This window comes from Styela clava, chromosome 7 (genome assembly GCF_964204865.1).
Source record: "Styela clava chromosome 7, kaStyClav1.hap1.2, whole genome shotgun sequence".
NCBI lineage: Eukaryota > Metazoa > Chordata > Ascidiacea > Stolidobranchia > Styelidae > Styela > Styela clava.
The window spans coordinates 21,597,520-21,621,879 of record NC_135256.1 but is presented as its reverse complement, the minus strand read 5'-3'; the positions used below and the strand labels follow the sequence as shown (position 1 = coordinate 21,621,879).

General features: G+C 32.5%; 1 protein-coding gene across 2 annotated transcripts; it reads left to right on the top strand.

Annotated features, from left to right (window-relative positions):
- Positions 1-1,776: 1,776 nt before the first annotated feature.
- LOC120328691 (sodium/hydrogen exchanger 9-like) lies at positions 1,777-23,589 on the top strand. Of its 2 annotated transcripts, XM_039395221.2 has the most exons (15): positions 1,777-2,046; positions 2,479-2,669; positions 2,754-2,831; positions 2,968-3,044; positions 3,247-3,474; positions 3,892-4,039; positions 4,750-4,890; positions 9,545-9,712; positions 11,310-11,421; positions 12,627-12,780; positions 13,314-13,371; positions 14,411-14,470; positions 17,045-17,154; positions 18,268-18,373; positions 19,435-23,589. In XM_039395221.2, the coding sequence occupies exons 1-15, from the start codon at positions 1,824-1,826 to the stop codon at positions 19,879-19,881; spliced, it is 2,301 nt and encodes a 766-aa protein (XP_039251155.2). In that variant the 5' UTR covers positions 1,777-1,823; the 3' UTR covers positions 19,882-23,589. The 2 variants fall into 2 exon arrangements, with proteins under 2 accessions (XP_039251155.2, XP_039251156.2); XM_039395222.2 differs by lacking the exon at positions 14,411-14,470.
- The last annotated feature ends 771 nt before the right edge of the window (positions 23,590-24,360 follow it).

Below are 24,360 nucleotides of genomic sequence, written 5' to 3'. Positions count from 1 at the left end.
AACAGTATGTGACGTAATAAACATCTTTTATTTATTCGAAGTACCGAACATTGCCAAATATTTCTCATGCATTTATGTATCTCATTTTCTGCCATGGGTTATGACTTACAAAACGTACGAAGGATAAATTTCTTCACTAATTAAGCTGTAAATGCGAAGCCAGAGGGGATAATAATGTGCGAGACATTTTGTGTATTTACCGCCACCATAAAGTGGTTTACGTAACCCTTGGTTGGGTACTGTATTTTCCAACACCCAAATAAAGGCATTCGATGTAATTATAAGGTTAACAATACCAATAACAAATATATTGCGATTCACGTAATGTATGCCGCTACCGAAAGGCCATAGTTAGTCATATGATTAGGCAGTTTAATTTCATTCAACTTTTAGAATAAAACTAAAATAACAAATTATTCCACTTCACAATCTCGTGACCGATTGTGCAATTTCGCCGAGATCGTTGCCGAATTCTTGATACCATCTCAATAACTCAATTGCGAATTATGCATCTTATGTTAATTTTAAGTAATGTTTTGAGATAAAATTATTTCTTTCTGTAATTTAAACTTATCAAATTAATATGCATTTGGAAAATAATCGTTGATAAATAAAAAAATAATTGACTCTATCGGCACTCTTAGCAAAATAACTGGCATTCTTCATGTGGGTTGGTGTTGTTATTGTTATTTCTGCTGCGTAGCGCAGACTGTCGCAGGCGAGCTCTGTTACGTCTGCATTGTCGCGCATCGTATAATCTAATATGCCGGAAAAGGGCACGGCGAGATGAGAGGTAAAAAGGCTGAGAAGCTCATTCTGGTCCAAGGTCAAAGTTCTTTTCATTGTAATGGCAATAGGCTTAAGTATTTTCAACTAATTAGGCCTATTCAGTTATTAAAGTTCGGTATGGTTTCGTACAGTCGTAAGGCTGTAAAGTTACCTATGTCAGGTATGCTAAGTTACGGTCGGTACACCAACTGACCAAATTTTTGTAATCGAAATTTCACAATTTGGTTTTCTCGTATTTCGGAGCTGGAGTCAAAATTCATGTCACCTAGATAAATTTAACCGCCTTATGACTGGACTACCTGATATAACAATAAGTCAGTAAGTGGAACACTGGAATGATATCCTTAATAATATACTGCTGTACTGATATACTTATGAATCAGAAATGTGTCATACACCCCGACCTCCCAGATTTTCCCCACAGACATTTTGTTCCAGACTTGCAAGATGTACTTCCATTCATCACTGTATCAAACTTGTTAGCATCAACTTTATACTTTATGTTTTCCGCTGCTGCAAAATTTAGACCTCTCTATTACTGTAATATGTTTGGCAGCTCGAAAAAGTTTGAAAACCGCTGTGTTATTACAGTATTATATCTGTTGTATAAAGATAGAGTTATCAATATAAATTTACTTATTTCTGTTCTCCGATCTCAAGATGTACCGACATTTGTTTCAATAAAACAAACACTCTATTTGTGTCTGAACTAGGGTGTCTTGCACGACAGCAGATGTGTCAGATTGTGCTATGCTTGTCTCAATAATAATTTGAACCAATTTGAACGTGCACCTGCGTCACATGACCAAAAATACTGGAATAAGGCTTGGTGAACTGTAACCATCACAACAGTGATATAGTGTCGTATAATTGCATCACAATGTCGGTTTTCTTTTCTCTGTGGATATATGCAAAAATATTGAATTCTGTCCTGAACTGTTGTGACATCATTGATTAAAATTGTCTGAATTTAATACACAAATCCCTTTTTTCCATGAATTTGAAATATTGTTTGAAATAGTCTAATTTGAGACATGGAAAAGTATAATTATTTCAAAATGTGGAAACTTTTTCTCTGGGTATTTACAATTTTCAAAACTGCTAAAGCTGAAGATGATACCGATGAAGATCATACCGCAGAGACCGGAAATATGTTGGTTTTCATTGCTGCATTGATGCTCACTATCATAACAACATTTGCTTTCAGATTTCGAAGTATTCGTTTTGTTCATGAAACTGGGCTTTCCATAGTTTATGGTAAGTATATGTAAAGGTATTTAGAATTGAATAAATATTTTCAAAATTATCTTCCAGGATTCCATGGTTTTATGAATTTTATAATTTATAATAAAGTTTTTTTCGCACCAATTGTAATAAATATAGAAATAAGTGTTTCAGTTTATCGGGTGCGCTATGGCCTATCAGGTAAAGTGCTAGACTTATCGGTGCAGCGATTGCAGATTACACATCCCAGGTTTGAATCCCATGCCCCCCACTTCATCAGGATGTAAATATATTGAATAGGCAATGCTGAACCGGAAACAAATAAAAAAAGTAACCTCTCACATATCGTGAGATATCAGTGCCGTTTTGGGAGCCAAAGAGTTAATAAGCGACATATTTACTTCCAAGGTACTTTTGCCAACTCATACATTACGCTTTAAATTTGTATTTGTTTGGTTGTTTCAGGACTCATCATTGGTGCAATACAAAGATATGGAACTCATGATCCTGAAGGCAAATCATCACACCAAGATCTTTTATGTTCAGAAGTCACAAATTTATCCCAAGTAGAGTCGTCCAATAAAACGGTCGTTTTCAATCACACAAGCTATTATTGTAAATTAACACCAAACCAATATGAAAAGGAATTAGACAAGGTTTGTATTATCCATAGATTTTCAATAATTTAATTATATTTGCCAGAATGTGAGTACATCTTTCTGAAATCCATATTTTTACAGGTTGGATTCAAACCTGAAATATTTTTCAACTATCTGCTTCCACCTATTATATTTTATGCAGGATACAGCCTCAAAAAGGTAAGTTGTTTGTAGTGAAAAAATAATTATGACAATTTTTAGGTAATATATCTGTCTTGTTTGCTTAGTTAACTGTTCTGTTCATATGTCCTCCCTTTTGGAGAAAAAAATTACAAACAATATTTTTGTTTTTCAGAGACATTTTTTTCGAAACATTGGTACCATTTTAACATTTGCATTTATCGGAACTACAATTTCTATGTTGGTTATTGGGTATGTAATGTTTTCTTCCCTATTTAAATTCGCGTGGTTGGATTTAATATCTGGTATATATTTCACTCATCGGCAACATCGGACTGTTTAAAAAATACATTAAAAAACAATATCTCAATTGATCTCAGACCTGGATTTACTACTAAAATCTCTCTGTCTACTTCCATTTTTGTTATAAATTTTTCACCATATCGGCTTTCAGATCAATATCATATGGATTTGTTCAAATCATGGAAAAAGTGCATCCTCCAACGCATGTCAATGATAAATTTGAGTTTGTTGATTGTATGTTATTTGGTGCAATCATATCAGCTACAGATCCTGTGACTGTGTTAGCAGTTTTCAAAGAATTACGCGTCGACGTCAACTTAGATGCAATGTTGTTTGGTGAAAGTGTCCTCAACGATGCCGTTGCTCTTGTTCTTGTCACGTAAGTAACTTTCGTGTATCATTTTCAATTATCTGTTCATAAGCGGAAATCTAGATTTGTTGAATCTTAATCGGCTATTGGATTTGTTTTTGTGTGGTACGTTAAAGAGATGGCAACATACCTACTACCTACCTCCTATACTAGGGTATAATGAATTGGGAAGACAATGCCCAGCTGGAAAAATTTAGTCTTTCAAAAAATAATATCCCCTTGCACAGTTAGTGACTAATACTACAGAGCTTTTATGAAGGGAAAATATGAACTCCCTTCATGAAAATTGTTTGCTTTTTCCTCCTAATTTTTCTTTTAAATTTTCAATCAAATGTTACATCAGGTTTATGTTCACTACGAATTATTCCTACTTCAATAGTGCTATTTATATTACCTTTCCAATGACTTCTTTTAACTTCTCAACAGCTCGATCAAAGGATACAAAACTTCTCTCTTGAATACTAATCAAAAAGATTTTGATGTTGAAGCATTTTTCTCATCTCTTGGAATGTTTCTTGGAAAATTTCTGGGATCGTTTGTAATCGGATGTGCAGTTTCATTTGTTACAGCTCTCATATCCTTTTCAGAAGCAAGCATTACAATGTACTAGTTTTATGCCTTATCATGCGTAAAGTATGCCTTATCATGCATAAAATATCCAATCGGGTAATATAAATATTTGTCTGGCTCGATGGCTAGCGCAGGGGTGGGCAATTACTTTTCTGAGTGGGCCAGTTACAGATGATAGACTTGGTTACTGAGTCGGAGGCGCAAAACTCAATAGGAAAAAATATGAATCAAAAACAGTTTATTTACATCAGCTACTCTAACAGCTAGGCTACTGTTTATATAATAATAAGCAGCACAATGTAACAATCAGGGTCATTATAACATTAGTTTCATCAGTATTTTAAATGGAAATTTATATCCATAAAAATTACAGTCTTAATTTCAGCATGTGGGCTGGATGAAACACTTCGTTGGGTCAGATCTGGCCCACGGGCCTAATTTGCCCACCCTTGTCCCAGCGGTTAATAAAGCATTAGACTTGAACGTGTTGGCATCTCAGATCACACATCTTGGCTTCAGCAAGGTGCCACTATAATTTGGAAGGATTGGAAACTCTCCAGTTTGGCACAGCCTACTTAATTTATTACAATCTGAGTGTTGGGCATGGGGTTAAAATCAGAGATTTTGATCTGTGATGCCGTCATAGTAAAGTCTAACGCTTCAAGATTGCAATTTTTAGAATTCTGAAATGCCTAGTCCTTAATTCTATCACACTTCACCAAGTTTACAAAGATAGGTCAATTTCCAGTGATGGAGACTTCAGTGTTTTTTCTATTATCATGGTCAGCGTTTCTTCTGGCTGAAGCTGTTGGATTCACAGGAATTGTTGCTGTTCTCTTTTGTGGTATCACACAGGTAAGATTTTTGAAGGTCATCTTTCGAAGGAGCACAATTTTGTGTTTTTTTTTCGTATGAGCATGATTAGTATTGAACTTGTTTTGCAATTCAGATATAATCAGAGATTGATCGTTATATATCGGCCAACCGAAATATTGGCCCGAATTGCGCATTTGCCAATATATCGTATCAGGAGAAATTCAAAAATATATATTGGCATTAGTCGTATTTGCACATTCCAAACAAGCGAGTCCTTTTCCCTCCAGATAGACATAACATATTGAGATATTACGTGAGAGAAATAAGACATTACGAGCGAGAAACAAAATTTTAAGAATATGAAATTTAATATTTTATCTATTTTATTTTAGTGATGTACATAGTCATGAGTTAATAAACTGAAATTATTCATGGTAGTTGCAAGGCAAATATTTCAAATTATAGTGGTTCAAAACACATAAATATTTTTTTACTGGACCTGAATTTCAAGCTTATGAACTTGCAAGTGAATGTCATCATGATTTATACTTTCCTTCCTCATTATTCGATATTGCAACAAGCTGCCTATTTTATCTAACTCAGAGTATTCGCTGAAATATAAGAATGATGCGACTTACTTCCTGTTGCGTTGCTACGCCAATTCTATTGATTGTGCCTTTATACATTAAACAGAAGATATCAAACTTCTTTTCTTATGGGAAAAGAATAATTTAAAACTTTATATACTTAGTGTTTTTCAATTAACGAATTATCACTTGTAATATTCAGTATTGTTGAGCTGAAATCTCTTTTTCTGAGTCTTTTTTTGTTCTGGTCATAACCCCATGCAAAGGGTATAAAAATGTCCCATGATGATAAGTAAATTGCTTCACTCTACCTACTATGGCTATGAAGTACTTCTTGGTAGTGGTTTTATTTATAGTCGTTCAAAATACTGGTACCTATGCCACTAAAATGTCAAGATTCTAATCAGTGTTTAGTTTTTACAATTCGTGGTAATTTAATAAAGTAAATCCAGCTTAACTTTATATCTAACAGACATTTTAAACAAATTCTTTATGAATGTGTTTATCTTCTAAAAAAAACACCTTATTTGTTTTAGTACATGTTCTGTGCCCGTATTTAAATCCATTATTTAATGCTCTTCAATCTCAATAGAGGAATGTTTCAAATCATGGTTATTTGAATATTTTACTTGGTTCCATTCATTCTTAGTTATTAAACTGTACAATAAGTCTGAGGTCATTTTCAATATAATGTTGTGTCTTGTGTGACACAAATAATTTATTTATTTATCATAGTTGGCCCTTGAGTACAAATATTGTAAATATCCTATAACAATCAGGAAACACCAAACTGTTGGTCAATTGACCCTTTTTGCTGGTTTGATTGGTTTTAACCATTTCCTGGAGTGAATCAAAATGTGGTAAATGCATTGCAGATTTAAACAAGTACAACGAATACAATAGTATAATATTCATTAATTTGGGCCCGCTACAGCATTCATGATGGAATTTTCATACTTGGACTTTTTGCTGGAAAAATAAATGATTTTGGTTTTCTTGTATTTGGCTTGTAAAACATTCTTTATCAAGAGTGTTAATAAAGTTTATGACATAATTGTGTTTTGCATATTCATTCACCACATATTTGTTATTTTTTGTATGTTTCAATCCAGATCATTTGTCTATGTAGCTCATTGCTAATTTATTCATCTACTGTATAAGTGTATAGTCGCTATCTACCTTATAGATCAAATGTAGAATCAATATTCATTTACCGTAGTTTATTTAGCTTTGAATCAGGCCCTGTCAATACCATAATATGGTACATTAATTACTTACACTAGTAATAATTTCGATTTTGTGAATGCATGCTAGTGTCATCCTTGTGATAAAAGTGGTTAGCTCATGCTAGCGCTCTGATATTGCAAGTTTTAATCAAATAGGGAAACATATAGAGAACAGCAGCAGTTCCCACACTTTTTGTTTGTGCGGCGCCAATTTATCAGGATAAAAACTCACGGCGCACTTACACAAAAAAGGGGACTTCCTTTAAATAAAAATAAATTTTGTGATTGTAACAGAAAGTAATGAAACACTTATAATAAATACAATATGTAAAATCATATATTAGATATGTTTCACACAATTATGTTAATTTTCGGGGCACACTTAGCAAATCGCCACATCGTTTGGGAACCGCTGCAGTACAGTATTGCTGGGCCTATTCCTAGGACGTGGTGGCTACATCTGGCTGGTTTACTACGCATGTCCATCAATATGGCACACTGAATTGGCTTATAATATAAAGTATTATATTATGTAAATCTCAACCCAGAAAATGATATTTACTCCTATTCAATTTTGAGAAGCAACACTCAAACTATCCAGGAATGTTTTACGAAGAACCTTCAGTCATGCATATAATGTTATAGCATAGTGATCTGGCAATTCTAAAATTGTACAATGTAATGTTATATAGGCATATTTTGTATCAAGTACTTTCACTTCAAAAATAGTGAGCAAGGTTATAGCATTTCATTACCAGATGAATATTCTGACAATATGGTGTCCACAGTATTTGTAAATTGATCTGTCCCTCTGGTGATGCTTGGTAAAGATTGATCTGAATAAATCAATAAGATCATTCTTATTAATACACAAAGAAGTTTCTGCAATAGTATTGTGATCATGTCATACTTGTGATTGTGTGCATAAACATGAACGAAATGATTCCAATTTATACTTTATTATATAAACATGCAAAGTTGTAACGGGCATTGGGGTAAATATACAGGGTGTCCATGAAGTCCATTTAGAATTTCAATTTCGTTGTGAAGTCGGTTTTCAATATACCGGTATCTTAACCAGGTTCGGTGTTTTTTTCTCAGTAATTTTTCAAGTATTTTCACTTCATTTATTACATCTGTGAGGGCCAAAACAATATATGGTATCGATAAATTTTCTTTGCAATTTCAAAAAATGTTGAGACTTTATGGGCACCCTATATTTATGTAGATTGCTGACTAACCTTTTGACTACCAGCAATACATATTAGAAATGAAAAGAAAATTCTTCTGCTTCGGAATCAAATTTTATAGCTTTCATCGGCTCATTGCAAAAGTTAGGGTATCTACCAAATCTGAAAATAGTCCGGTTCCCAATCGGATTTCTCATGGACTAAATTGAGCTCATAAGTTTAACTTGAAATGTAGTATCTCCATAATTTTCATATTACTGATAGAATAGTGTTTGTGTGTAAGGCAAAATTCGTTTAGATGGAAATGATTGGTATTGTTATTGTGGTTTTTCCCTCCCCTGCTAATGTTATGATCGCATTTGGAACTTCTTGATAACAAAACTGAGTCAGTAGTTGTCAGTTGCTAGATTTTAAAAAGAGGAAATACCCTGCAACTTCATGCTCTGATAAAGTGCTTTGCATTTGTTACTTCATGATTTCATAATTTCCTGCTCCAGTATAATGTCTTTCAACCATAATTCTAACTTCTTTTGCCTTTTCATTATGTTTATACATACATTGCTGTGTTATTCTACATTAGATGGAATAAAACATTCATTTGCCTAATATACGGAAAAATATTCTATGTTAACCCAAATGGCCGCATATGGTACATCTAAGCAATATTGGGCAGTTACATCGAAGTACCTTGTTTTGAAAAGGTCATATTATCTACAACAGAGTGGTCCAAACCCTGGCCTACGGGCCACATGTGGCCCACTGTATCATTATCTGTGACCTGCGTCACATTTGCTGATATAGGTAACAATTGGTGATAACTGAAAAATAGAATTTTGGTATTGTTCTTCATGAAAATAACCTGAAAAATCTTCTGACACATTGTTGCATCACTAACGTTGTTGAATTTCTAGTGACATAAATACCTAAGACACTCATTGGACAAAGGTGATTTTGGTAGGCTAATTGAATAGTGTGCTTGGCCAGCCTAAACTGGTTTGAAAGTCAGTTATTCGATTTTGACTCCCTCGAATTACTTGAAACTTCCACAAATTGTATCTCAAAAGGCTACATAGACAACTAAATATCGGCCTAGCAATATACTCCCTCTCGCATTGCCTTTTAGTTATCAATGTAAACACTAACAGTAAAATTGGTGCCTATATGTCAGAAAATTTAGTAAATATCAATTAATGTCGCAATATTGCCCTGCTGTAGCCATACCTCACATTTGCCAAAATTTGATCTATCAATCTGCAGTGATTTGTAAGTCTCGTTGTAAAGAGTCTGAAATCTAATACTAGGTTGGGAGGCGAAACATTGGATGTCAGTTAGAGAATTTCAATGACCAACCAAATTGTTGATATGAAAAGATTGATCAATGATAAATAATAATCAATTGTCTTGGGACTAATGTGGCTCACGAACAACACAAAATTACTATTGTGGCCCCTGACGTCAACAACCTTGGACCACCCTAATCTAAATAATCAGATCTAGATAATATATTATTTTAAAATATATCCGGGATAGTATGCTATTTGATTTTGCCCATTACTGTTAAAGATATGTGTCAAATTTTACAAAATGAAATTTGACAGTTGTTGTGTTTCTTTTAAATATGCTTTTCAAAGTAGTTTATAATATTAAACTAATTGCATCCCAGATTTTTGAGTAGTGTTTTTTTTTTCAGGCACATTATACATACAACAACCTATCATCGGAGTCGAAAGCTCGAACGAGACAACTCTTTGAAGTCTTGAATTTTCTTGCTGAGAATTTTATTTTTGTTTACATGGGTACTGCAATGTTCACATTCCAGCATCATCAATGGAGACCAATTTTTATTGTTGGGGCTTTTGTATCCTTTAATATTGAATGATTTATGGCATCTGTATACTGAACCTTTCTTGACAGAATTAATCTGGCTGGCGGTTTGTTTCCGAATAATTGTGGTCGCCTTGCTGTATTAAATATGTGGCGCTCCAGAAGTGTGTGTACCAATATGGATGTAACTAATTTTGTTCGCCTATTATACATCAAGTTGTGTAAAGTGACTGAAACTTATGGTCAGGGAGTATATTTACTTGACTAACACAGACAGTCCCGGAACTTAGAACTTAAATGAGGAAAATCGTAATAAAATCATGGCCTAACCCTAACCTGGTACACACACTATGGGAGTACCAAATATGTAGCAAATTGCTACTTGTCTACAGTTAGTGTTCAAAAATGTGGAAAAGGGCTTCAATGTTAAAAGTAAAGATACAACGTTCAAATACAAATTTGTGAAAATATTCAGTTTGCTCAAACAAGAAATACCTGGTTTTAACAACTTCTTTCACACAACCATTTCGAATTCTTCAAGGTTTTATTGTTATTTTTATTCGATCCAATTTGAAATTGAATGCTATACTTCAATTTTTGTTTGGCTTGCAAAGTAAACTCAATTCTGGTACTTGGCATTTGAACTAACATAAATAGATACATTCGAAACAATAGTAACTGGGTTACTAGTAAAATTTAAGTCGTTTTAGATTGAGAAACACCAGAATCGCCCTGCTTTAACAGCACACAGTGATGAGAGGTCTTTCAATTTTCCTCGAATTGATATGTTATGTACTGTATTATTATACAAGGCTTCCATTTTACTGATAAATACGACCTTGTAATAGGCATATACAGTTGATATGTAACTATGTTATCAAATGCTGTAAATTAAAACCAATGCACCATTTTTAGAAAGCATTTGCTGTATTGACTAATGGTAATTGATTCTTTAGATGGGGTCAATTATAAGTTTGACTTCATAAATTATAGGCCATGGATACAAATACTCTGTGTGATATTCAATCAATAATCCTGGCAGACTTTGGATAAATATATCTTTATGAGAAGAATCATTAAGATTGTTCCTATAATCAAGTTTGCAGTCTAGTGTGTGGTGACATAATTGATGGTCTTTTAGTTTAGAATTCCATGTGCAAGTTTGATCAGAAACTAGATTCTTTTTAATAAGTTGCAAAATAACCAAGACAAAAAATCCTTTCATTGAGATGATTGATATTTACAACTGTACATATGTATTTCAGACTTTCTTTATTTTTAAAAGGTTGTTCCAACATTATGCCTTATCAAATTCTTATGCAAGCAGGAATAACTTTGTCTGCGTTTTTGTGTCATGTTTTCTGTCTTTGTAGGGAATTGAATTTTATTGGTATTTTAAAAATTCCTTTTCAGTGAATAAGAACTTTGAAAATGCTGGAATGCAATGTTTTTATCTTTATGTCATAATTGGATATAAAAAAATTTCACTGCATTGTAAGACAAATATTTTCCTGATATCAATGCTGATGTCATTGCTTATTTTGACATCTCAATTTCAAATATACGACTTTTTAACATTTTCTGTCATTATTACATATTTGAGATATTTCCTTAATTTTGATATAATGAAGCTTGCTGTAATCATATCAAGAGCATGCAACATTTATCCTCTGACATTTTTATTGAATCTTGGAAGGAGGAGAAAAATAGCAAGAAACATTCAACATATGATGATGTTCTCGGGTAAGATATGTCAGAGAGTGGTTGCTATCAGGCTTATTCATAGTAAAACATTCACCAATGGTAAGAAACAAACAATATGGCTTGTTGCTATTGAATGCCTGTATGGGATTTCAAAATGATGTCTATTTCCTTTGCTTATTACTAGTTGTAAATGTTTCAATATACGCGTAGAGTAAGACCTTCTGGATTCAAATGGATCCAGTGAATGAAGTGATGGATGTTTGAACAATTATGGTAAATGTAATCAGGATTTAAATCTTAAAAAATAAAGATCTTCATCAAAGTTCATGGGTTTAAATTACGAATTTAATTTATATCAACGTGTTCAGCCCATTATAGTTTACCGGTATGTAATTATGATTAATAGAACAATGAATATGAAACAGTAAACAGTATTACATACTTTGTTAGTTTATGAAAATGACTCAAACAAACGATTTACGTGTGGGTATTACTTATAAGAAAATTTTAATACTGCAATATCCATTGTATTTTTATACTTTATGAATAGGATACCCTTAATTTGATAATGGGTTTAACTACTTTTAATATTTTATAGAAAGCTCTGTTCTGTTAGAACATGATAAAATCATATATAAATTTTCTCAATTTTTGAATGTTTTATCATTGTCTTTCCATACTAAATCATCTGAAATTAATCATTACTAATTGTGTAGCATTTGTTGTTCTATGAGTGCACTCCACTGATGCTTTAATACAATTCAATACTTGACATGTACTTGTTGAATTCATTTTAATTCTAAAGTAGCAGGTGCATTGGAAATACAAACATGCTGATGATAATACATATGCTAAAGCATATCGAGTCATAATCTCAATTACCGGTACATTCAAATTCTTGAAATTCAGAAAATTGAAATATAATTTATTGTGTAATCATGTAATTTATACATGTAACCTTATAATAAACAAGATTTAGAATGGAATTTGGAATACATATAATCATCTTATTTGTTTGTTTTTTTTAAGGCTGTGTAATTTGCATTATGTGACAAAACGCTACATCTCATATTTTATTGCATATGGATATCTTTTTTACTTACAAATAATCTAGAATTGCAAACACCTTTTAGCGTTGAAAATTTTTAGTCCAAAATTCTATCTCTTTGTTTAAAATTTCTATCAACCCAATTTGCTAGTATTCTAACCACTGTCTCATATTTTAGATATCATTTCTTTTATAGGACTGCGTGGGGCCATTGCATTTGCGTTGGCAATCAGAGTCACAAATTCAACGACTGAGCAAATCATATTTACAACAACATTATTGATTGTATTTTCTACCGTCTGGTTACTTGGAGGAAGCACAACGCAAATGTTGACGTGGCTTAATATCAAGTAGAGAAATATAGAAATACTTTTGCATGATAGCTTTATAATAGCATAGTGGCCCTAGATTTGGGGTTGGAAGTCTTCAGTTTGGATTTTATCTTTTTGTGACACAATATTCAGCTTGAATAGGTTTTTGTATGTATGGATTAAGAAAGGGTACTTAGTATGTGTACCAGGTTCGGGTTAGGTCTATAATTTTATTCCAATTTTTTATTTTAGTTCTATTACGAGTTTGGGGACTGTCTGTTTAGCCAAGTGAATATACCCCCTGCCCATAGGTTTCAGTCCCTTCACACAACTTGATGTAAAATAGGCGAACAAAATTAGTTACCGGTACCTCAATATCGGTACACATACTTCTGGAGCACCTACGAAAGAGCTAAAATACTCTTAATAAAATCATGGAAAATGAAAAGAAAAGTTGGACTTGATCAAATATGTATATATGATTTAATTACTTCACCAAAATATCTACCCATACCCTCAATCTAATGAACCTGTCAAAATAACTTTTCTGTAATAATCAATTTTCTTTTTAGAGTTGGTGTTGATCCAGATGCACCTGATGAATATGACATGCAGAGTAATAACCGGCAGGTAATTAGTTTTTGTCTTCTCCAAATTGTTTTCTTTTATTATATTGTAATTTTAATGATATAACCTGATATAATATCATTTTTTTCAAGCTATTTTCATACCTCCCTACGATGCATTGCATAAGATGTTGTGGTGTTTATTTATTGCATGTTAATTGTCAAAGTAACAATAACATATTCAGTCACATCATCCACCTTGAAATACAAAATATGATACTTACCTAGGTATATACGAAATGTGTGCATAGCGTACTGAATATTTGGATAAAAATGCAAATACAGCTTACCAGAGTGCAAATAATTCCTGGAATTATTTGTCAATAAAAACATTACAAATCCTGATCTCTGACAATTGGTTTTTAGTTTACCGGTTTCAAATTTGATAAAAAACATTGATTTCACAATTGAGTATCATTTATATTGCGTGGGTGCACCTTAATATATATGTAAATGTACATATTTCAAATTATAATATTGAAATCTAGTTTTTCATAAATAAATTTGTGCCCTGTGATATTAAAATATTATTGCTAATGCACAGAATTGTCATGGTATGTTAATAATAAGACTCGAAAATCAATCCAAGAAAACATTTCATAGACAACATAGCCTGAATTACCTTATATAGGTTGAACATGAGCAATAATCAAGACTTCAGTCATCTGCTTCCGCCATCTATTGTTGTATCAAAAGTTTATATTTTGAATAATATCTTATTCATAGGTGGAGGCCCGAAAAAGTTGTTAATTGTACGTGATGTCCATCAATTTCTTAATTTACTTTTATGAAAATGGTAAAATTTACATAAAGATTGATACACTTTTTGTATGATTGTCCCGAAAATCTTAGTAAATCTAGGATGCATTGCACAAAAGTTATGTTCTCGCTAGTATATGTTCCAAATGACCTTTTTTTTTTTTGAGGTGGGGGGGAACCCTGTACCTTTGCTTTCACCTATATTTTTGAACTAATATGTGTTGGTGAATTGAATTTGATTGTTATTACATTTACTGGTGACATTAACCATTGTTGACTTACAGGACAGTAGTAATGTGGAATATGAACTATGCAATACTGTTATTGATGCTGAGGTTGAGGATGTAAGTCCTTGTTTCAAGAATGAGTATTTGAAATGCTTGCAATTTTAGAATTTGAAAATATGACTTGCTAATTATTGCATGTATGACCAAACTACAGAACATTGTGCATGGTTTGCCTACTAATTTAGAAATGAAAAAGTCATCTGCATTTTTTAGTTGGTTTTGGCATATTGCTGTGCTGTGATGCCAAAACCAACGTTTGTGAAATTTTGAGTTTGATTTAAGATTTGTCAGGCTTTGTCTATGGCCCCCACCTTACCCAGTGTGTAATAAATAGAGTAAGCAATGCTGAACCGTAAAGACTTCAGACCCCTTCAAACACATAGTAACTCCTTTCACATCAATGGCTGCTTGTACATGGCCGAGTTCGGAGCAAAACCTGTAATCATCAAAAAAACTCTAGTAGATTAATATTTATAATCCTGCTGGGCGCTAATCTAATCTTGATTATTATTTGTGAGTGTATGGCCAGATGGTATTTGAGTAAATAGCTATTTTTGCAAGTACAAGAATACAAATTTATAGAGAGGAGATATGTATAATCAGAATTCTGTAAAGGGAATAATACTTTATATTTTAGTGGTGGTAATGAACTACTTTGTTATTAAATAATACAGACATATAATTGCTCTTCTGTGCATGGTAGTGAGTTATCCAGAGAGCATGTATAATTTTTTTAATTTTTGCACAAATTCAAGCTGTGGCCGGTGTGACATCTGGCCCCAATCAATTACTAAAAATAATTTTCCTTTTCCTATTTATTAAATATATTTACCTCACTATTACATAAATTAGAGAGGTTCTCAATTCTTCTAGGTGAGAATAAACCAGATAAGGTGGGCAAGGTAAAGCCTTCCATCTCACTACCAGTCTAGGTCAGATATTACAAGCCTCGGATCTGCTGACGAGTGTATTCCTAGCACTCCGGTGTATCAACTATTGATTTGTATCAAAATTGGGAATTGCATTTCTTTATGAGTAATTTTTTATTTAAAAATAAATTTATGTTGTGTTATACTCCATACACTACAAAAATGTTTGTTTTTTGAAAAATTGAAATATATTTCATGTACGGTAATATTCAACATATTTAATATTTCATCACATTTTTTGCAAATATTTTTTATAAAAAAATAATTTTAAGCGTCTAATCATTTTTGGTAAAAAAAATTTTAATTACAATTCAGCTCACATATCTACATTCAATGGCACTGTACTTTATCTTGCAGGAGGTATCGATTTCGACAGATTCGGAAAGTTCTCAGTTTTGTAGTAAAGAATATCTTATATGTTCTGAAGTATCTAACTTTTGTAGATCACTTGATCAGCTTAGTTTATTTGTCAGAATTCAGATCAATGTGCCGATGGCCATGATTCACCAACTTCTGATTCATCGTCCTTAATATTAAAGACAGCGTATGGAACGGTATAAGAGTATAAATGAAAGAATTTTAGCAAAAACAATTCTTTGCACTTTTTTCTTATTTCTAAAATCTTGGAAGCTGTGAGAGTCTGATAAAAACAAGGCATTGTCATTAATTAGAAAGGTGATATTGATAAATTCAAATTTTTCAATATATTTATGATGCCTAATAGGGACGATATAAGTTCCTTAAATTGTTTCATTATACAACAGCATTCTGATGTGGAAAATATTATCCTTATAATATAACTAAATAAAAATATTCTTCCTGAAATACAATCATAATTTTATTGCAAAGCTGTCCAATTGATAGAAAAAAATGTAACATTTCAATATATCTTCATCTTTAAATTCACTATTACCGGTATATATATTGATGGTGATTTAATTCGGAAATAGAATTAGAATTGTTTTTGCTAAAATTCAAACAGCTTACTGATCTGTTTGTTTCTTTGTTAGAAAAGAATATAGTAGGCAGTTTTATGGTGAATATTAGAATAGTGGAGAGTTAACAGTTGAAATAAACTTGTACTTTTTCTTGTTCTTCCTTATTTAATTGACATAGTTTGAATAGATTTAGTATTGGAGATATATTTGTAGTTTTGATCAAATTATAGTTTAATCGAATATTTAAGATGGAATTTGTAGATATATAGTAGAATGTTGTGAGAGGATGTAGAAGTAATTTTACGAGAATTTTCAACGAGATTTTTTGTGGACTGAAATGTTTCATAAAATAATCTCATTATGCAATAGTATTTAATTCAAAGATGCAGCCATGTATAAGCTGCCAATTTAACAAAAGTTTAATTAATTTGGCTCATTTTTTTTTTCCTCAGATGGAAATTTATGATTGCCTATTCCAATTTGTGGACATTTCATTTTCAATTCATTCAATTGCATAATTCATAATTTTAAATTTGACAATCGCTAAGGATTGAATATGCAGAAGGTCCTTCATTTATGAATACATTTGTAGAGCATTAAATTTCGATTACATTTCTGTTTTATGATATCTTGATAGTCACATGTTTTTAGACTTCTGTAGTTTGTATTCATTTCTTACTCATTGCTTTTGAACATGTACTACTATCTCACTTTGCAAACGACTGGCGAAATCATTTATTAATTTTATTTCTTATGTTTTCCAGCAAGCCAACGATGGAGGATCAATATCACAAATACCTCACAATCGATCATTTTTACGAAAATATAAAGATAGTGCTTGGGTGTTCAAGCATTGGTATAAATTTGATAAATAGTATCCTTTCAAATCTTAATTCTAGATTTCAACATAACAGATTCGGTAAATATTCTAATTTTAGTATAATGTTTGTATGATTATTAATGGAGATGATTTGCTCTCATTTAAGCTGTTCTAAAGATAGAAAAAATTAATTAATTGGAGTCGAAGAACAAAAAATTAGGATAGGATTTATCGTACATATTTATCCGGGTAGAGGAAAGATGATAACATAGCTTAATCATATGGCAAACCACGGCCTCTCATTCGGTTCCCAATCGGGGAAGGGATTACTGTAATTAGCCAGGTCCTTTGGTGGCCAGCCTAATCCTAACGCTTGTTATGATGCGCCAATACAGATTACAAGTTATTCAGGATACAGCTGCCGTTTTTCTGCACTAAAATGTCTACCGGCAATTCAAAAAGTAAATTTTTAATTAAGTGATATGTCTTTTGCATGTTTCTTATTACTATTCTGTTCACCAGGGGTCGGCAACCTTTTGTCGCTCGCGGGCCAAAATTAAGGGTTGCAACTTGCAAGTCATTGGCGGGCCACACATATTTTTAGAAAAATGAAAACCGAATGGATGATACTTTTTATAATGAAAATCAAGCAGTGATATCTCTCAAATAAAATATAGATTTATTTCTTCATTGCATCTCATAAAATCCCATTTGAATATTTTCAGCGCCATCGAACCCTTTGCACTTTTCATCAACTTTTCTGCGTTTTGTTGCCATTTGTCTAATTATAATTAAATTATATGCTCATTAAACGAGTAATCCTGAATTATATAATTGTTGGGTTATAATATAATTTGGTCTAAAGAATATATTCATCAAAACGGATGTTTTGTTAGTATAATTCAGTGAAGTGTCGCGGGCCATAGGTTGCCGACCCCTGCTGTACACTATACTTTGCTAAAAATTCAATATACCAGATCGATTCTAAGTGATGTTTATTATGTTAAGATTATCAGATTAATTTATTCATATAAGCTCAGTCAATAAATGAAATTCGTCATCTTTAGTGGCTTTAGTTGATACCACTTGTTCACATTTGCTATTACTTGTTTATTATCATTATTAGACCTTTTTAAATGTTTTTCTTAATAACTAACCTGAAAATAGCTATTTGAAGCCATTTCTTACCCATGCTGGACCACCACTCACAACTACTTTGCCGAATTGCTGCAGACCTTGCGCTAATTGTTTAACATCAATAAATGCATATGAGGTATAGTACATATTTTTTATATTATAAACAGTCATTGAGCATTTTTTTCACAAATGAAAATGCTCGGGTTTATTGGTGGTGGGAATTTGTGAAATGTTCTTAATCAAAATTGTAATTCATTGTAATATTATATTGAGATAATGTTTCGGAACCATGGCAATATTAATAAAGAATTATTACTTATCGATCTCGATCGGTAAGTATGTTGATAGGTATTTGTGTGTTTGTCTGTTCGACACTTTCGTATGTTACGCGATATCTCACGAAAGCGAGATTGAATCTGCTCCAAATTGTATGTGCATTCATCATATCTCGGACCAGAAGCCTATTGATTTTGGATAAATTATGTCGTATAAATAGCGAGTTATTAATTAATTAGTGATGCGGAAGATCGATAAGTCGGCGGTCTCTGATCGCTATCTCGTTTGATTTGCTTGGAGATTTAAAAATATCGATTAGGGAGAAATTAAAAATTGAAAAAAGTGAAGGATAATTCTAGCTTGTTCAACTTTCGGTTCGATGGTTCAGTTTCAAGTCTACTTCATTTTTATATTTATGACTTTTCGCTCCAAACAAGGTACTATACACACAGCCAAACTAATAGTATCTAAGAACTATTATTCAATGCTATCCTAATCCATGTCAGAACGCAGGGGTGTGTATTCCAAGAGGAGATGATTATCAATGATAACCAAGCAATAATGATCATGGTAAATGATCAAAGTACCACATTTACATATGATCTTTCTGCAAAAACAAACTTTTTAGTGTTGCCGAGTCCTTCATTAGTAAGTGATCTGCTGCCCAGGCCGAGTTTCTCATAATGCCCCATATACTTAAGATCCAGTATCATTTTCGCCAAGTTCGCACAAATATCACCGGGCCAAATATGACAGGATTCACCGGAATAATTGCTTTCCCAATTTACTACAACCTGGGTGGGGTTTGGGGCATGTGATTTGAACACAAGATGTATAATCTGCAATGCCAATACGATTATATCTAACGCTTCAATAACTACGCCTCTCCTAATTTATTCTGATTATTCAAAATGTTTTCAGACTCAGCATAATAATCAAGACAGCGATTCAGAATTTATTTTGAATGATGATAATTTGTCTTTTGGAGAAGTTGGATCACAGACCCCACAAGCTGAAAGAAGTCGAATATCAAGTGTCACTGATTCCAAAATTGCTTCAACTTCTATCGGTGAAAATGGGTTGGTTGCATCAACTTCTCACACACAATTCGGTAGTGATGGAACACCACCTCCCATATCTCCAGGAATTATCGCAGATCAGCCAAAGGATGCAGAAGGGGAATCAAATTCGAATAACAACCACATGGGGCAACGTAATCAAACTGGTCCATACCAACTCCAAAATCTTACTGCAGTTGTTGACGACGGCAATTTGCAAGGTGCATCCTCTGGAGTTGTCACAGTAGTTGTGGGCAGCCCGAATAGCGAAACACCAATTCATTCTATGATTGGACAACAACCATTGTGATCTGTATATCTCATTTCATAATTTCATTCGAAAATTATGATAATGGAGTTATTACCACTTTGGCTGTAAAAGGATCAATATGATGCTTACTGATTGTGTTTTGGCTGAATCCTCGGATATCCAGAATAAATTATATAAAATATGAAACGAAAACCGAATATATTCAGTATTTTAAATTTCAGGATTGCTTTAGTACGGAGGTTCCCGAACACACTGTAATACAAATCACAGCGCTCGGTAGTAAAATTTCACTTTATTAACATTATGTTAGGACGAAAAAAAGATTCATATTACATTTAAATTTAATCAATGCTATACATGAGCTTGATTTTCTGCACAGGGGAAATCATATTTATAACAGCTGAATGTCTGATATACGCAATCACGCTTCGTTTTCAAAGTGTATTATAACAGATTTGATCATTTTATGTCAAGTTCTTAACAAGATCATATAAGCAGTAATTTGTAGAACAGAGATTCCTATTTGCATCATCGCAAAAAGTTTTGAATCTGCAATTTTAAAATATCTTCATCTGAAAATTCATGAAATTGACACCAAATTCCACTTTTCACTTGGCAAATCTATGTTAAGCACTAATATCCCATATTTTGTTTCACAATGTCGGCTCCTTTGAATAGCCTACATACTATTAAACAAGAAGTACCGTTTCTCATTTCAAATATGTCAGAATTTAGAGTGTATTGCATAATCATTTTTTTCAAATCTATTTAAAATAGTACATTATATAGTTTTGGACATCCCTATTTTAATTGTAAGTATAATATTAAAAAGTCAGTTATATTAACTAGTGTTTCATTGTGATTATGATACTAGATATTATTATTTATATCATATATATAAAAGTATATTATGACAAACATAAAATTGTCATATATAATGTATTTAAGTGATCATTTGGTATATTAATATAGCCTACTCCATATTTTATTTTGCTCGAAACCTTTTTCCTTTGCATGTTTAGCAATGTTCTGATTCCTGTTTTATGCACCATTTTTAGCTTTTCGATTCTTTTGGCATGTATTGAAAGTTGAAAATAACTTTGGAATAATAAGTTTGGATCATGTATGTGAATATGTATGTTCGAACCACATCATCATTGATCATTTTTTTAACGAAGTGAACCTAAACGACACACTGCCTTTTCGATAGTTTTCAAATGTTGTTTTCAAGTTTTTCATAATTTGTTTTATTTTTGCTGTCTGCATACTTACTTTGAAATCATGACCGATAGTTTGTAATGGCCTCTACTACACATGTGCATATACGAGATCACAAAATTTTGCATTATTCTTGAATCAATGTTATTTTTTCCCAGTTGAAATTGTATTTACTCATTTTTTTATCATTTTAATGGCATGCAATTTACCAGTCCCCTGATTAGATATTCTTTTTATAAATCATAAAAAATTGGTGAACTATCACAAAATAGGCAGCCAAGTCACAATGTATTAGATCTATCTATTGATAATGTTAGGCACTGGTATAGCATTGGTCGTTTGTGACTTGACCTATAAGAGGATTGGTTCATTTGTAATTGTGAGTAAATACTTATGTCCTTACATTGAGCAAATATTTCAATAAACATTCTAGTTCAGTTTTTGAAATTGTCAGTATTAGTTAGACTAGTCGTGCTGACGAATCACTATTTTGTATACCCTAAAGTGAACAGTATTTTACCTACAACGTTTCCAGTAATAAAGTAGGTCTAAGGAAGTAAAATCATCCTTAACTAATGCAAGTGGTCTCAGTTATTTCAACAACATTTTGTTCTGATTATTTACCTATTTCCATTTTGCTTTTGTAGATTTGAGATAATGAATAATTAGTCTAATATTTGTAATAATGGTTAAGCTGCACAGTTGGAATTTTTTACCCAGAAGTTAAAAATTCGCATATGAAAACGCAACTCAGTTTTGAAAAAATAGTATTTCCTAGTTCTGTGTGTCTGCTATGAGCAGCACTCCATTTATTGAAGATTTTCTTTATGGTGATGTATTACCTGTGCTTGAATATAAATATATAAGAAAAATGTATTGGAGCAGGTTACTACCATAGTTAAGTTTTAAAACAGGATTTGTTGGTGGTGATGATATTTATAAAAATAATACAAATTTTGCACTGATTTGTCATTCAAGCAATTGACTATTCACTGAAAATCCAGCGTGATAATGCCCTTTTGTGGTGATGGAATATTGCTATATTGGCTGACTTATGAAGATTTCACAACTGCTTCTCTCTATGTTTTTTCAAATCATTTTTTTCACCTAGTTTCATGTCTTCTGGAATGTTCATTAAGTTGCAGTAAATAGAAATCAGGGTATGTGGTAAATGCTTGTTTTTAAAAATTCAAGATAATAGTCATAAAGAATCAATGTTTTAGTTTTGTGATCCAATTGCAACAGCAATAGTATTCCTGGGGAATTGTACAATTAAATGATTTGCTTTAAATAAGGTTGAGCCATTCATCTTGGTAACAGCCATACATTTTTGACAAATTGTTGATAATGAATTATAACAAAATTTCAATGTAAAAAAGAGTGGAGACTTTCATATTAACACCAAACGAAGTCTCGTACTTATTGGTATCTAGAAGTGCCCACAACAAATACCTGAAAAATTCTGTCTGACAGGAAAGTGGTTAGACGCTTCTCGCTTGCAACTTTCAATTTTGAATGATTATGCTTGCCTTGGCAAATTGTATAAAAATAAATAATGAATAAAATTGTACATATTTTATGTTTTTCCTACATTCATAGTAACCAACTTTTTTCACTAACATAAAATTGTATAAAAATGTCAGTTCATTGTTTTGTTACCTTTTTCGTATTTTGTTTTTTCAAATTTATAAAATTGAGTCATGAGATTATACAATATACCAAACTAGTGTATAAAGTGTAAAATATATATTGCATGTTTTTATGAATATATTGTTTTGTGAATTAGAAATTCACCGTTAGAAAATATACAAGGATATTCCCATCCAGAGTATTCATATAATGATTCACATATATGTGTGGTTGAAAACGCATATAGTAATTTTGTTACCGCCATCTTAATTTGAAAACATGCTTAAATCTCACTATTTAGAACAGTGGTGCCAAACCTTAATCCACAGAAACATTTTGAGGTCCATTACTCTTCATGCATGAGACAGCGAAATGAAACTAGTCATCATTGTGGTCTCCTTAGAATAATAAGAAAAATTCAAGGTAACTCTGGAAATGGCTTATGTCACTCTAAAATTTTCACCACTTTCTTTGATGAAGTTTAATTAGCCATTGCTCTTTAGCATCTCATCTATGCAGCATCTCATAATTTCCTCCAAATGCAAGGCGGTTTCTGTGTGCAGTTTCGATAGAAGCATTGCTTTCGGGAGAGAACTTTTATACAACACTATTGATTAGATCCTTTAAATGTTAACGATAATCAAAAGCTCATAACACTGGAAAGGTTGGGAACCACTGATTTATAGGATACATAAAAATGCGGTTTGTAAGTTTGGGACTATTTGTCTATATTTCATTTCTTTCTCGTTATAAGGCTGTTGAGGGTAAATGAAAAATTTTTAATGTAAAGTGAAATGTTTGTATTAACAACTAATGCATACACTTCCCAGTTGAAGAAAAGTGTTTAGTGATACGTTATGTATACACTATTTATGATGTGAAAATATAATATAAAATTGAGTTAATTTTGATTATTTTACATAGATTTACTGAGTTCGAATTGCCATACAACAGCAGTTGTGATAGGCTAATAACGACATGATTGTGATTTAGGTATGTTAGAATTTTCAGTAGATTGCATAGAATGTCTGAAACGAGTTTGCTTGGTGTTAGCATATATGAAAAAGTTGCAGATGTTCTGGTGCTCCAGAAGTATGCGCACCAAGATATCGCACAACCGGAATCCTAACCGATACACACATACTATGTTCAGGTTGTGCACCATCTTGGTGCGCATACGAAGTATTCACTTTCTTTCCCATACTTCTTCGCAAATGTACATGGGCCCAAATGTCTGTGGGTAGAAATGAGCATGGATCAAAACGCCTGCGCTAGAAATTTTATTTTTGTGAAGGGAGGAATTGAGCTTTTGGTAATTCGATTTTGTGTTCTGCCTTCTTCAAGGTATGCTTGTTCATTTGCCTCGAAATGTAACAGCATTTGCATGTTAAACAATAGGGACGGGTACATGTTTGAAAGCCTATCGGGTATATTGGGTTTAGACTGCAACAACTCGTCTACGTAAGACTATTGGAGCCGAAAAACGCAAAAAATAACACACGTCATGCAGGATAGGATTTACATATTTATCCCGGGGGAGAGGAAAGAGATAAGACGGCTTATCCATATAGCGAACCACGGCCTCTCGTCCGGTTACCATTCCAAGTCGGGTATGGGATTAGTTATACAGTTTGTTTTCAGAAGCATGGACTTGGTGGTGGAGGAAGCCGT